Consider the following 15,844-nt stretch of genomic DNA (forward strand, 5'->3'; position numbering starts at 1 on the left):
GGTACTTTCTGCCAGTTTAACAATAATTGGGGACATCTCTTTATTAAGATCTTTAGAGTACATATTTCACTCTGTTGGATTTACAGCATTTCTAGACCATAGATGGCTGATGGGGGAAGGTTAGGAATATATTGTGGTCTTAATTCTAAATTGTGTAGGTGATAATCTTAACTATAGGAAATTACAATTTAAAAGTTTAAAGCTGTTAAAAAATCTTTAAAATTTAAGTTTTTAGGGTTTTTGGGCTACACCAGGTGATGCTCAGTGGTTATTCCTGATTCTGCACTTAGAAATCACTCCTGGCATGCTCAGGGGACTATGTGGGATGCCAGGAATCAAACCTGGGTGAGCTTTATGCAAAACAAATGCCCTCAGAATGTGCTATAACTCTGGCTCGAAATTTGATCGTTTTAATAGATATCCAATTAGTGATATTTGAGGCTCTTGTGCTACATTATTCTTTCCTTTGAGTATATATTTTCCTAATTTTCTGCATTGACTAAACTAAATAGGTAGTAATTTAAGTTGCAAAAATATACATGTGTGCAGCTATTGATCTGTGTTTCTAAATTAGAGCTCCTAAGGAAAAAAAAGATGCATTCTAAACATGCTCCATTCCCTCTGCCATCTTAAATATTGATTGCTACCTGAAAATAGTCCAGACTTAGTGTATATATGCTAGGCATTTATATTTCCTGCCTTTAAAAATAATTTGCCATAGGGGGCCGGCGAGGTGGCGCTAGAGGTAAGGTGTCTGCCTTGCAAGCGCTAGCCAAGGAAAGGACCAGGGTTCGATCCCCCGGCGTCCCATATGGTCCCCCCCAAGCCAGGGGCAATTTCTGAGCGTGTAGCCAGGAGTAACCCCTGAGCATCAAAAGGGTGTGGCCCGAAAACAAAAAAAAAATTAATTTGCCATATTAGATAACATCTCCCATTTACACACACACACACACATATGCCAGTGAGAAGCATACAACTTTTTTTTTTTTTTTGGTTTTTGGTTTTTGGGTCACACCCGGCAGCGCTCAGGGGTTACTCCTGGCTCCACGCTCAGAAATCGCGCCCCGCCCCCCCCCCCCCCCCCCGGCAGGCTTGTGGGACCATATGGGATGCCGGGATTCGAACTGCCGTCCTTCTCCATGTAAGGCAAACGTCTTACCGCTGTGCTATCTCTCCGGCCCCAGCATACAACATATTAGTAAACAAATACTCTATACATTTTTATGTTTATAGCTAAGATTAATACCAAATAAATAGGTTTTGTAGAGTACGTGTCATAATTATTTGTGCTTCATAGTTATTGCATTAGTTAATGTATGTAAAGATTTTTTTTTTTTTTTTTTTTTTTGGTTTTTGGGCCACACCCGGCAGTGCTCAGGGGCTACTCCTGGCTGTCTGCTCAGAAATAGCTCCTGGCAGGCACGGGGGACCATATAGGACACCGGGATTCGAACCAACCACCTTTGGTTCATGGATCGGCTGATTGCAAGGCAAACGCCGCTGTGCTATCTCTCTGGGCCCATGTAAAGATATTTTTAAGGTAGAAATATTTTCATTATTTAGATTGAACATATTCCTTAAGCATATTAAATTTAGGAGATGTATTTGCTCTGCCTGGTTTGTTGGAGTGTTTGCCATCACTCTTGGATGTCACATGGTCTTTTAGAAAAATGTGATGCCAATGCTTATTCATACTTAATAAAGATCTTGACTATGTTACCCCCGTTTCTAAAATTATGAAATATGAGAAGTATTTTATGTTTTAAATAATTATCTTCTTGTTTGGATAATTACCATTACCTTGTTGTTACCCCCCTTTTTCTTGGGTGCTGATGTGCAGAATGGAACCCAAGTCCTCATACATACACTGCAAGTGCTCTATCATTGAGCTGTATCCAGGACCTCTCTTTTTTATTTTTAATTTTTGGTTTTGCACTAGTACATTTCCAGATATTTTTTGTGTGTGTGTTTTTTGGGTCACACCCGGCAGTGCTCAGGGGTTATTCCTGGCTCCAGGCTCAGAAATTGCTCCTGGCAGGCATGGGGGACCATATGGGACCCTGGATTTGAACCGATGGCCTCCTGCATGAAAGGCAAACGCCTTACCTCCATGCTATCTCTCCGGCCCCATATTTCCAGATAATTACCTCTGTTGCTAAAGTAGCATAAAGATTACATAGCTTTTGTATATTATAACGTGTTCTTTCAATCAAGAGAACAGCTATATGCATAGATGTCATAGGGGTACATATTTAGGTTTCTATCTACACAATCACACTAGACTTAACATGAATTACTTGCATATAGTTCTAGCTTGACTGGTTGATTATGATGATTGACTTTTCCCCCTACTCTGAGATCATTATTTATTTTTCTGTTTTGTTTTGTTTTTGACCACAGTCAGTTCTGTTTAGGGTTTATTCCTGGCAGGTCATAGGAGACTTTATGTGTTGCTGGGGAAATCAAGCCTGTTGCCTGTATGGAAGAAAAGTGCCTTCCAATGAGCCTCTTTTTTAGATATAACTCCTGTCTAATTTGGTGATAATCTATATCAATCATAGGAGTAGAATTTTTATTTTATTTCCTTTGGTTATGGGTCCATAGCCGGTTCAGGGGTTACCCCTGGCTTTGTACTCAGGAATCTCTTTCTAGTGGTGCCAAAGGACCAATGGGATGACAGGAAGTTGAACCTGGGTCCACTGTGTTCCAGGCAAGTGCCCTACATGCTGTACTCTCCGGCTCTGAAGAAAAGTTCTAAGTTGAAAAGTTTAAACAGATGTAAAGTAAATATCATTGAGTGAGAGAAATTCTCAAATATGACTCGATTAGCCTCTTTATTCCAGATATTTTATGTTTACTTAAGTGTGAGGCACCTTAAACTTTGGGAGGGTATTCAAGTTACTGATCCTTGAGCAAAGAACCAGGAGTAAGCCCTGAACAAAGCTGGGTGTGGCCCAAAACCAAAAAAATTACCCCCCCAAATAATACTGAGAATATAGAATATCTTATGTATTTAAAAAATACTATTATTTACTAAGTAATTTGCCATTTTATTTTGGGGTAGGACTCAGCTTATGTTTATATAAAAATAAGGATATTATTTTGGGCCATGTGAGGCATATGATTATTTGTGCATCATCATTGAACTACATACATCCCTTGCCCCAAATGCTAGTTTGTTTTTTTCCCCCACATCTAATATGCCCCCCCCCCCCCCTTTACACTTGATAATGCTCAGGACTTACTCCAGGCTCCCCACTCACTTAGCATCCCATATGAGATGCTGGGGATTGTACAGATTGTACATGGGTCATCCCTGACAGTCATTCTAATCTTTTTCTCATGTTTCCTTCATTCTAATTTTTTAAAAGCAACATATAGGGGCGGGGCTAAAAATTAAAAGCAACTTATATCAAGTCTCTTATGTGATAACTTATTTATAATTATCTTCTGTGTATTTTGTATTATACGATCTCTCCCTTTCTGGTAGAATTGTGCCACCTAGTGGAAATTTCTTTTTCAATAGATGTCTCAAAATTAAAAAGGCTAACAGTTTGTATTTGTGTTTTAAAGAATATGATCTTATCAAAATTACCTTATCCAGTTTTACTATTGTACACCTACTTTTGTTGTTATTGTTATCTTGTTTGTTTTTGTCACACTCAGAGGCGCTCAGGGGTTACTCCTGGTTCCGGGATTGAACCCGGGTCAGTCCTGGGTTGGCAGCCCTCCGGTCCCTCTCCACCTACTTTTTGTTTTTGTTTTTGTTTTTGGGCCACACCTGGTGGTGCTCAGGGGTTACTCCCGGCTTTCTGTTCAGAAATACTCCCTGGCAGGCACGAGGGATTTGAACCAATGACCTTCTGCATGAAAGGCAAAAGCCTTACTTTCTCCGGCCCCTCTACACCTACTTTTTAAATAGGATGCAATGGTGTTTACATTGTTATTTGCACGATTGAGATTTAACTTGAACATTGGATGATAAATATTAATGAACAAATCCTAAATGGGAAAATAGCCTGAAAAATTAACTTTCATCATTTGAAGATTAGTTACCAAATTAAAAAATAAATTTTTAGTTTTAGTTACTTGGTTACAAATAAAATTTAGGATCTAGTGAAGTGGAAAGTTGCAATTTTCTTTTCTGTGTTAAAAATAAAATGCTGGGCCCAAGAGATAGCACAGTGGCGTTTGCCTTATAAGCAGCCCATCCAGGACTAAAGGTGGTTGGTTTGAATCCCGGTGTCCCATATGGTCCCCCATGCCCGCCAGGAGCTATTTCTGAACAGACAGCCAGGAGTAACCCCTGAGCACCGCCGGGTGTGGCCCAAAAAACAAACAAACAAACAAAAATCCAAAAAAAATGCCTACTTACCTGAGGTATCTAATATGTATACTTTTAGTTGAACTTGAGAAACATTTCTGTCTGGGGTTGAACATTTGGCATAATTACACTAAAATTAAGCAAGAATATAAAGTGTGAGGTTGAGTGTAAATAGTACATTTATAAAAAAAAATACTGAGAATAACCATTTAGAAAAATGGTTATGAATTATAAGATATAGCTCTCTTACTTACATTTTTGTAGAATTATGGATATTTTTATAATGTTTTTGGCTTATTATCTTTTTTTAGTTGCTGATGCTTAGTCACCATGAGTGGGTTAGGAGAAAATGCATTGGACGCCCTGGCCCCTGATTCACGAAAACGCAAGTTGCCATGTGATACACCTGGACAAGGGTAGGTGATTTATTCCTGTCTGCTTTGCTTAGGTCTCCTCCTCCCTCTACTTTGTTTTGTTTTGTTTGTTTTGTTTTGTGTTGTTTCATTTCTTTGTTTGTTTGTTTGTTTGTATTTTTGTTTCTTTGGGCCACACTGGTTGGCTCTCAGGGGTTACTCCTGGCTCGGTGCTAAAAAAATCACCCCTCCTGGCAGACTCGGGGCAGCCTCATTGTCAGAGATTGAACCTAGATCGACTGCATGCAAGGCAAATGCCCTACCAGCTGTGTATCATTTTGGCCCCTCTACCTTTGTTTTAAAGACCGCATTCTAGCTTTCTGTTATTTACATTTGCTAATTACATGTTTTTGTATTTGAATTGGCTTAAATAATGTGGTTTTGCTTTGTAGTGTAGACAGAGGGGCACAGTGATGAGATGGCTGTCATTAAGTTGTAATTAATAGAAGCCTTTTCATTGATTCAGATAGAAAAGATAATATTCTACCAACAATGATACTATAAGAAGCATTTCTCAGTGAATGTGGTAGAAGTTATGACTAGGTAACTAAGGTTATTACAAATAAGAGTATTTGCTATCCTTTATAAGTACTTTTTGTTTTGTTTTGGACCACACTTGGCAATGTTCAGAACTTATTCCTGGCTCTGTGCTCAGGTATCACTCCTGTGGAGCTTGGTTGACCTTATGGGCTGCTGGAATCAAACCCAAATTATCTTTATGCAAGACAAACATCCTACCCACAGTACCATCACTCCTGTCCTTAAAAGCACATGTTTTAAGTTGATAAGTGGGCATTTGTGTGGCATTCTTAATAAAGCCAGATGTTTGTAAAATAGAATATTGTAGAAATTAGGATCCTGGTACATCCTTGAATGCACTGGAACCCCCTACCTCCATGCTTCCTGACCATTGCCAACTCTCAAACTCGGGGTCCCCAGGCACCATTTGCACCATTGACCATGACATTGAACTGTTAGGCCCAATTGACTAATACTCTTTGAAAGTGACCCCCAACACCTTACCTATAACACTATAACAACAACTATACCTATAACACTATAACTATATACCACTTTAGAGATACTCCCCTAACAGAGTATTTAAATTAAAATTCTAAGCATAGAATTATTAAAATAGAATACTGAATCCTATAACTTTCCTAGAGTTTTCTGAGTCAGTATTGTTTGAATTTGGATGTGATATTTGAAAAATTGAAAGCCAGAGAAAATAATACGCAATACACACTTTAAAAAATTGCTGCTTGGGGCTGGAGCAGCGGCACAAGCAGTAGTCTGTCTACCTTGCCCGCGCTAGCCTGGGATGGACTGCAGTTCCATTTCTGACATTCCATATAGTCTCCCAAGCCAGGAGTGATTTCTGAGCTCATGACCAGGAGTAACCCGAGAGCGTCACCAATAAGCAAACAAACAAATAAATTGATGCTTATTTACTATCTTCATGAAGTTAAGCTGCTGTGTTTATGTTCCAGATGAGAAACTGAGTAGCCCAAAGCAAAAATTGGATTTACCGTATTTTCCAGCGTATAAGACGACTCCCTAATTTTGCAGTTAAAACATAGGTTTAGGCCTTTATTCGCTGAATCAGAACTTTCCTGTGCTGCAACTGTATGTACCCCAGTGAGCCAATCACAATAAGCAACGGTTCAAATGTTACACTGTAATAGACTTCCTCTCTGACTCTGGCCAATCTGAGCAGGCTTTTTACAGTGTAGATTCGGGTCCAAAACATCTGCTAATTTGCATGCATCAAAAGCCTGCTTGGATTGGCTGAGTTAGAGAGGCGGTCTGAGCAGCCTTGCAGTGATGGGTCCCTTATCACAGGCACCTTTTCTGGCACTTCCCTGGTGGTGTCAGTTAATCTCCCTCACTACATGAATCAAACAACACCCCATCCTCGGACCCTAGCGCTGAACCACCAACACGGTTAGCTGGGTTTTGCCAGAAGTGGCCCCCAGATCTCCTGAGTACTGTTTGGGAGCCCCCAAGAAAGAGATTTGGAAACTCTGTGGCCTGATTTTTTTGTTTGTTTGTTTGTTTGTTTTGTTTTTGGTTTTGGTTTTTGGGCCACACTCTGCTGTGCTCAGGGGTTACTCCTGGCTGTCTGTTTTTTTGTTTTGTTTAGCGGCATATTGAAACATTTTTCGGGATATACTCGGCGTATAAGACGACCCCCGATTTTCGGTTGACTTTTTTTTGTTTCAAAACTCGTCTTAATACGCCAGAAAATATGGTAGATTTGTACGAAATTTTGCCATATTATACTTCTCTAAGATGATTTGATCATTTCTGTTGACTGAACTTAGTTTATCTAAGAAGATAATAGTGTTGTGAGTGTGTTGTGAGTAATTCTGCTCTTTTGTGATGGATTTATTTACTCATGGCTTTTTCTCCTTAGTCTTACCTGCAGTGGTGAAAAGTGGCGACGGGAACAGGAGAGTAAATATATTGAAGAATTGGCTGAACTAATATCTGCGAATCTTAGTGACATTGACACTTTTAATGTCAAACCAGATAAATGTGCAATTTTAAAAGAAACAGTAAGACAGATACGTCAAATAAAAGAGCAAGGTAATAAACAAAGTTAAAAAAAACACTTTTGTTGTTGTTGTTTTATTTTGGGTCATACCCAGCTGTGCTCAGGGGCTTCTCCTGACTCTATGCTTAGAAATCTCCCCCGGCATTTTGGGGGACCATATGGGAGGCCGGGATTTGAACCACTGTCCTTCTACGTGCAAGGCAAATGCCCTACTGCTATACTATCTCTCCAGCCCCACCACTCACGTTTTTTAAGAAGGAACTTGTTAACTGCATTTGTTTTCCTTTGTATTGTTTTGTTGCTTGGATGATGATACTACTGATTGAGGGAGTGGATAAAATAGTTAACTGTTTTGAAAACAGTTAATAGAATTGGAATGATACCTACTTTCTTTATTCTCATATGTCAGTTCTCTTTAGAAAGACATGGAAAGAATACATTTAGCAGTGAAAGAAGACTTAGGGTACTTTTGATCATCTAAAGTTTAACTTTTAAAAATGGTAGTAGCATCTCTTTCCCCTGGTAGTACATTTGTGAGTGTGTGTGTTCAATCTGCAGATTTAATTAGTGAAAAATTCACATGTTATTTGTAATTCTGCCTTTTTTCTTTTCAGGAAAAGCTATTTCCAATGATGATGATGTTCAGAAAGCAGATGTATCTTCCACAGGACAAGGAGTTATCGATAAAGATTCCCTGGGACCACTTTTACTTCAGGCAAGTAGCTAATTGCATTGATTTTTAAAAATCAACAAAATTTGATTTGTGAATCTTTGTATTTTTAGTGTTATTTGTTTTTGTTTGGGGGCCATATCCTGAGGTACACAAGAGCTGCTTGTTGCCCTCAGGTTGTTTATTTATGGTTGGAGGACTATGTGGTTCCAGGGATTGAATTTAGAGCACAAACTTTTTTTTCTAGGAGAAAAACTATCTAGCAGGTTGCACTCTCTCTCTAACCTCAAGTTATATCTTTTTGGTGGCTTGAGCCACACCCAGTGGTGATCAGGCATCAGTTCTGGGCTTTGTGCTCAGGGATCACTGCTGGCGGGCTTGGGAGACCATAAGGGGCGCTGAAGCTTCAAACCAAGTCAGCTTCATGCAAGGTAAGCACTCTGGCCCCCAACAGAGATATTTTTGTTTTGTTTTGGTGGTGCTGGAGATTGAGCCCAGATTGCTTGCTGACAAACAATATCCTTGGCATGATAAACCTTTTTTTTTTTTTTTTTTTTGGTTTTTGGATCACACCCGGTAATGCTTAGGGGTTACTCCTGGCTGTCTGCTCAGAAATAGCTCCTGGCAGGCACGGGGGACCATATGGGACACCGGGATTCGAACCAACCACCTTTGGTCCTGGATTGGCTGCTTGCAAGGCAAATGCCGCTGTGCTATCTCTCCGGGCCCATGATAAACCTTTTGTTTTAAACTTTGTAAATTTTTTTAAAACTTTCTAAATTTTTCTTTTTTTGTTTTTTCAGGCCACACCCGTTCGATGCTCAGGGGTTACTCCTGGCTAAGCGCTCAGAAATCGCCCCTGGCTTGGGGGGGACCATATGGGACACCGGGGGATCGAACCTCGGTCCTGATCCTTGGCTAGCGCTTGCAAAGCAGACACCTTACCTCTAGTGCCACCTCACCGACCCCAAAACTTGCTAAATTTTTTAAATTTAAATCCCTTTTTGGTTTTTGGGCCATACCTAGTGGCTTTCTGGGGTTTTTCCTGGCTCTCTGCTCAGAAATTACTTCTGGAAAGTTCAGGTACCATATGAAATACTGAGGATTGATTCCTAGTTGGCCAGGTGTAAGACAAATGCCATACCTCGGTGCTATCACTCTGGTCCCTTGAACTGTTTCTTGAGAGTGAATTTCTAACAAATTTAATGAGTCAAAGGGATCTTTTTTGGGGGGGTTGAAAATGATCCCTTTGGGGGCCGGAGCGGTAGTAGTATAAGTGGCAGTGCGTCTGCCTTGCATGAGCTAACCTAGGACGGGCTGGGATTCGATCCCCTGGAGTACCATATGCACCTCAAGCTAGGAGCAATCGCATAGCCAGGATTTACCCCTGAGCGTCATTGGGTGTGGCCTAAAAACCAAAAAAGAATAAAAGAAAAATATGAGAGTCAGCCTGTCAGTCTGTCTGTCCACACCCAGCAGCTCTCAGGCATCACTCCTGTCTCTGCACTCAAAACCATTCCTGCACTCCTGGCAAGTTCAAGGGACCAGATGGGATGCTGGGGATTGAACTTAGGTTAGCTGCCTCAAGGCAAGCACTGTGTTATCTTGCTCCTGCTCCCTAACAGAGGAAATTTAAGAGAAGAAATCAGCAAAATCTGGACAGAAAAATAGAGAATATAAAATTGGTAAACAAGACTGGAAAAGGAAGAAAATTTCTTTCTATAAAGACAGGTTCATAGTATCAGATGAAACTGAAAATGGCACTGTAGATTCCTCCAAATATTAGAAGGCTCATAAGGAATGCTATGAATCTTTTGCTTGATAACCACAAGTTACTGAAACATAAAATAACTTAAAAGTCATAAATTTTTCTTAACAGAATTAGAGATTTTTTTTGTGATGCCTAGGGTTGAACCCAGGTCTCATGCACTGTGTCACATCCCTGGCCTCATAATATTAATCTAAAAAGAACCAAATAAAAGTTTTATAACTTAAAAATGCTATATCTAAAATATAACATTTGATAAACTCACCAAAATGGAGACAACAAGGGGAAGAATCATTAAATTGGAAAAATATAGTTGCCATTTATATTCTCCTTTTACTTCTCCTAAATGCAGATTCTAGAAAATGTTGTGGTTTTTTTTTTTTCTTTTTCTTTTACTTTTTCTTTTTTTTTTTTTTTTTTTTTATGAGATAGAACCTCACTATTTTGAAGATGATGGTAAAAATTCTATTTGTCTTTTTCTGGCCACCTGCCAGTGCTCATGAATTTCTCTAACCCTGTTGTCTGCGTGTCATTTCTGGCAATGCTTAGGTTTTAGGGATTGAAACTTTGGCCTTCTGAGTACAGTGCATTTGCTCCAGCCTGTTCAACTATCTCTGTAGCTACTAAACTATGTTTATATTAGTAATCAGTATAATTGACATTGGATTCCTTATTAAAAAAAGGTTGCACAGGGCTAAAGAGATAGTAAAGTGGGTAGGGCACTTGCCTTTCTTTGGTGTGATCAAAAACAAAACATACTCAAAACTACATCAAGTTAAATTGAAAAATAATTTTTCTTGTTATGCTGTTGTTGCTCCCAGCATCCCCACCACCACCAAACAGTCAAACATGGCAGTGCTGATTTTCTTTAATTGACAGGTTCCTGTAACCAGCTCCTCAAAGACTTTTTTTTTTTTTAGTTTTTGGGTCACACCCAGCGGTGCTCAGGGGTTACTCCTGGCTGTCTGCTCAGAAATAGCTCCTGGCAGGCACGGGGGACCATATGGGACACCAGGATTCGAACCAACCACCTTTGGTCCTGGATCGGCTGCTTGCAAGGCAAATGCTGCTGTGCTGTCTCTCCGGGCCCTCCTCAAAGACTTAAGTTATTGACTGGCCTTAGCCCATGCCCCATCTAGGAAACGTAGGACTGTGGGCACTAGTTCTTCTATTATAGAGTGGCATGGTCAGCCTTGACAGGGTTTAGTTTTGTTTTCTAAGTTCTCCTAGGTACTGAAGCCAGTGTCTTGGCCTGTTAAGGCAGTTATAACAACACCACCACATACTGGTTGATTAAGCAACAGAAACTTATTCTGAACATTTTGGTGACTGAAATTCCAAGAGCAAGGTGCCAGACTGAGACCCTTAATTTATCCTCTGAATAGTTCACTTTTTTCTATGTCCTTTCATGACTGTCTCTATTTCTCCACTTATAGGATGCCCGTCTTGTGGCAATTTGACCCTTACTTTTTTTTTTTGACCCTTACTCTTTTATTTACTTTATTTTGTTTTGTTTTATTTTGTTTGTTTGTTTTTAGCCACAACCGGTAACTCCAGGGGTTACTCCTGGCTATGCGCTCAGAAGTCGCTCCTGGCTTGGGGGACCATATGGGACGCCGGGGGAGGCTAGCGTTGGCAAGGCAGACACCTTACCTCTAGCGCTACCGCGCCGGCCCCATTTATTTATTTTTTAATATATTTTTTTCTTTAAGTAGCCTGATTATAGTTGGGTTATAGTCACAAACAGAACACCCCCCTTCACCAGTGTAACATTCCCCCCTCCCAATGCCCCCCTCCCCCCTTCCCATCCCCTGCCTGTATTCGAAACAGGTATTCTACTACAGTTATTTGTTTTTAAGTTCAGTAAATTGTTTTTCTTTTTTTTCCTTAAAGGATAAGGGTTAAAAAAAAGTAGTAAAGGTGTGACAGTGCAGTGGGAATCGCTGTTGTTTGCATAGGCACAGAAAAATATGGCGAAAATGGGAAAAATATTCTTGGCCTGATTACAGGAAGGTCTCACCCCTGAAGTTTATTGGCATAAGACCGACTCTGTGCTGGAGGCATTCCAGTCTGTCCAACCCGAGTCATTTTCCGTGGTCCTGGTGAAACTTTTTCACACTTTAGCTGTTGTTGTTATCAGGTTCCTATATTTAAAGATTCTGGATTCTATGCATTTCTTTCATCAGTCAGGCTGATGTGGAGCATCCTCTAGTTTCAGCACACCATTAGATGCGGAGCCATCCGCCTTGCAAGCAGGCTGTTGCTGAGTTGTCTGGGTGTTGAGAGTACTCTTTGGATTAACTCAATGCCAGAGCAGTGGTATTGACCCTTGACCCTTGCTCTTATGTCTGTGTCCAGGCTGCTGTCTGTAAAAGTTCTCTCTGAGTATAGTTACTTTGAGTTAGTGAGGGGATTCAGTTCAATTCATTAAATTCAGTCAAAGTGACAGCATTAACAAATTTCATTTTAGGCATTGGATGGCTTCCTGTTTGTGGTGAATCGTGATGGAAACATTGTATTTGTGTCAGAAAATGTTACACAGTACCTGCAATATAAGCAAGAGGACCTGGTTAACACAAGTGTCTATAGTATCTTGCATGAAGAAGACAGAAAGGATTTTCTTAAAAACTTACCAAAATCTACAGGTATGCCTTACATATGTATTTTCTAAATAAGTTAGAACAGAAACCTCTGCAGTGTCTTGCTCATATATTTTTGCCTCTCATACCATGGTCAGGAAACCTGAGAGCCCCTGCTGCTGTTTCTTGGCCAACCAAGTCATGATTCTATGCAGGGACTTGAGGAGGCAGTGCTATCCAGGCCCTGTAGACTGAAGCTTACTTACCTTTCTGGTGCTGCTTTGGGAACTACATTTACTAGTGCAACAGCACTGAGTAATGCTTGGGGGACCATTTGTTGTTGGGGTTTGAATCAGGCCTGGTTGCATGCGAGGTGTGCTTGTTACTTGTGTTCCAGCCTCTATTTCTTAGAAAATTGAACATACCCATTAGATAAATACCAAACTTCTCTAGAAAGGCAAAGGATTAATAACAGAATCTTTGGACACAGACTTGGTGAATTTATATTATAGTTTCATGGATCCAATATATAGTGAGATTTCTTTAGAAGTTAAAATTATTGTATTGTATCATGTGTTGCCAGGCTGAATGTTAAGTGTAATTTTTGTGGAAAACACATGTAACCGAAAATAAAGGCTTGAATTTCTGACAGTAGTTATAGACTGAATTACCAGTTTAGAGAAACAAAAACAAAAACTCTTCTCCTTCTAATTTGTTTTTCAAAGTTAATGGAGTTACTTGGACAAATGAGACCCAGAGACAAAAAAGCCATACATTTAATTGCCGTATGTTGATGAAAACACCTCATGACATCCTGGAAGATATAAATACGAGTCCTGAACTACGCCAGAGATATGAAACAATGCAGTGCTTTGCTCTGTCTCAGCCGAGAGCTATGATGGAAGAAGGGGAAGGTAAGAGCAATTTGTGACCTTTATTCTATAGAAGCAGTGAAACTTGTAGTTTTGTGATTTTCATTGTTGTAATTCTTCCTGGATTCCATCTCCATGCTCATCTATTGAATAGAAATATCTAAAGGTTAAAGGTCGTTCTTACCTGGCTTACTCTTTGTTGTAGACTTGCAGTCCTGCATGATTTGTGTGGCACGGCGCATCACCACAGGAGAAAGAACATTTCCATCAAACCCTGAGAGCTTTATCACTAGACATGATCTTTCAGGTAAAAATTCTGTGTGTGTGAAGGATGTGGCTACATCTGTTTACCTAGGAAATTTTGATATTATTTAGTTATTTCAATGGTAGGCATTGTTATTTAAGTGCTTACATTATGTAAACTAATGAATGTTTTGCATATATTACTTCCCATATTTGTTTATTTTATTTTTTGGGACATATCAGCAGTGTTCAGAGGTTCTTCTTGGCTCAGTGCTTAGGGTTTGCTTCTAACAGAGTTCAATGACCTTGTAGTGCTAGGGATAGTAACCTGGGCTACCTGTGTGCCTTTATGAAAGTGTGCATTCACCCTATTTTGAGCTCTTTCTTTGACTGTTGTTTCTAATACAACCTAAATGAGTGACAGATACTTTTGGTAAGTAAGTCAGATATGTTTGCCCCCAGATTAACAAAATTAAAAATAAATATCACCAATTCATTCTCCAAATAGCATTTCAAACAGAAATTAGTACTTCTTTTCTCTTAAATATAGATCTTTTGTTTATGAACACACCCATCCTCCTCCACCCCCCAGATAATGTAATGAGTATTAGTAAGAGTAATTTGGTGGAGGGGTTTAGGTCATACCTGCAAGTAGGGCTTACTTCTGGCTCTACATTCAGGTGGTACTCCTGGTTTTGCTCTGGGGACATATGGGGTTTCTGGGATTGAACCAGGGTTGGTCACATGCAAGAAAACCACCCTTGTTTTGACCCCACAAGGAGTAATTTTTACATCAATCCGAGCTTTACTCCTGACCTTTCTCTTTACTGAGAGAATAAAGAAGTAAAATCAGTGTATAATAATGAAGTTAAATGTGGTAGCAATGTTTATTCACTTTTTGAGTCACACTTGAGATTGTTAAATGATTTGAGGGTTATTAAATTGTTAAATGATACCAAGGGTCTATCGCATATGCATTGTTTCAAAGTTGAAGATAGAGAGACTAGTTGACTAACAGATTAGATTACTTGTCCAAGATAAAAGTTACCTTTTTTCAGTGGGTAGGACATTTGCTTTGCCTGCAGCTGACCTGGGTTCAATCCTCAGCATCCCATATTGTCCGACAAGCACTGACAGAAGTGAACCGTGAGTGTTGTCAGGGTGAGAAACCCCCAAATTGCCTTCTTTGGTAAAATAATTTTTAGTTGAATCTGTATAACTTCAGAATCTATCATGTTTGTCCACCATGTCTGCCCTCAGTGAGTCATTTAATAAAATGGAGCTCATTTAATATTAGTGCCTGCATGTGAAACACACACTTGGATGTTTCAGCAGTTAACATATATTACTGGTGGTGCACTTAGATATCACCAGACAGACTATTTTTTTTTTTTTTTTTTTTTTTTTTTTGGTTTTTGGGCCACACCCGTTTGACGCTCAGGGGTTACTCCTGGCTATGTGCTCAGAAATCGCCCCTGGCTTGGGGGGACCATATGGGACGCCGGGGGATCGAACCTCGGTCCTTCCTTGGCTAGCGCTTGCAAGGCAGGCACCTTACCTCCAGCGCCACCTACCCGGCCCCCAGACAGACTATTTTAACAAAAATAACACTCCTGAAATTCATTTGGAACAATAAATGCCCATGAATAGCTAAAACGACTCAGAAAAAAATAGATGGAAGGGATAACTTTTCCCAACTTTAAATTGTATTATAAAGCAATAGTCATTAAAACAGAATGGTATTGAGTAAAGACAGACCCTCAGATCAGTGGAATAGACTTGAGTATTCAGAGAATGTTCCCCAGACACACAGTCAGTTAAACTTTGATAAAGGGGCAAGAAAAGCAAAATGGAGTAAGGAAAGCCTTTTCAAAAGTGGTGTTGGGACAACTGGTCAGCTACATGCAAAAAAAGTGTACTTGGACCTCCATCTAAAAGCATGCACAAAGGTCAAATCCAAATGGATTTAAGACCTTGATCTCAGACCCAGACCATAAGATATATAGAAGAACACGTAGGTAAAACACTCCATGACATTGCAACTAAAGGCATCTTTAAGGAGGAAACACCACTATCCAAACAAATGGAAGCAGAGATAAACAAATGAGAGTGTATTAAACTGAGAGGCTTCTGCACTTCAAAGGAAACAGTGACTAGGATACAAAGGCCACCCACGAAATGGAAGAAACTACTCATCCAATACCCATCAGATAAGGGGCCAATATCTAAGATATACAAGGTGCTGACTGAATTTAACAGGAAAAAAACATCTAAATCCATTAGAAAATGGGGAGAAGAAATGAATAGACATTTCTTCAAAGAAGAAATACAGATGGCCAATAGGCGCATGGAAAAATGCCCCACATCACTAATCATCAGGGGATGCCACTAAGACTGGCACACATCACAAAGAACAAG

The 15,844-nt window shown here is 39.8% G+C and overlaps 1 protein-coding gene across 1 annotated transcript in view; it reads left to right on the forward strand.

Moving 5' to 3' along the window:
• Positions 1 to 15,844, forward strand: part of NCOA3 (nuclear receptor coactivator 3) — a 71,907-nt gene that overhangs the window by 31,024 nt on the left and 25,039 nt on the right. Inside the window, exons 2-7 of the mRNA XM_049781306.1 lie at positions 4,636 to 4,740; positions 7,154 to 7,326; positions 7,909 to 8,009; positions 12,203 to 12,377; positions 13,037 to 13,225; positions 13,389 to 13,490. Coding sequence (XP_049637263.1) covers positions 4,655 to 4,740; positions 7,154 to 7,326; positions 7,909 to 8,009; positions 12,203 to 12,377; positions 13,037 to 13,225; positions 13,389 to 13,490 — 826 coding nt within the window. The 5' untranslated portion in view covers positions 4,636 to 4,654. The remainder of the gene's footprint in view (positions 1 to 4,635; positions 4,741 to 7,153; positions 7,327 to 7,908; positions 8,010 to 12,202; positions 12,378 to 13,036; positions 13,226 to 13,388; positions 13,491 to 15,844) is intronic.

Source organism: Suncus etruscus, chromosome 9, assembly GCF_024139225.1.
Source record: "Suncus etruscus isolate mSunEtr1 chromosome 9, mSunEtr1.pri.cur, whole genome shotgun sequence".
Classification (NCBI taxonomy): Eukaryota; Metazoa; Chordata; class Mammalia; order Eulipotyphla; family Soricidae; genus Suncus; species Suncus etruscus.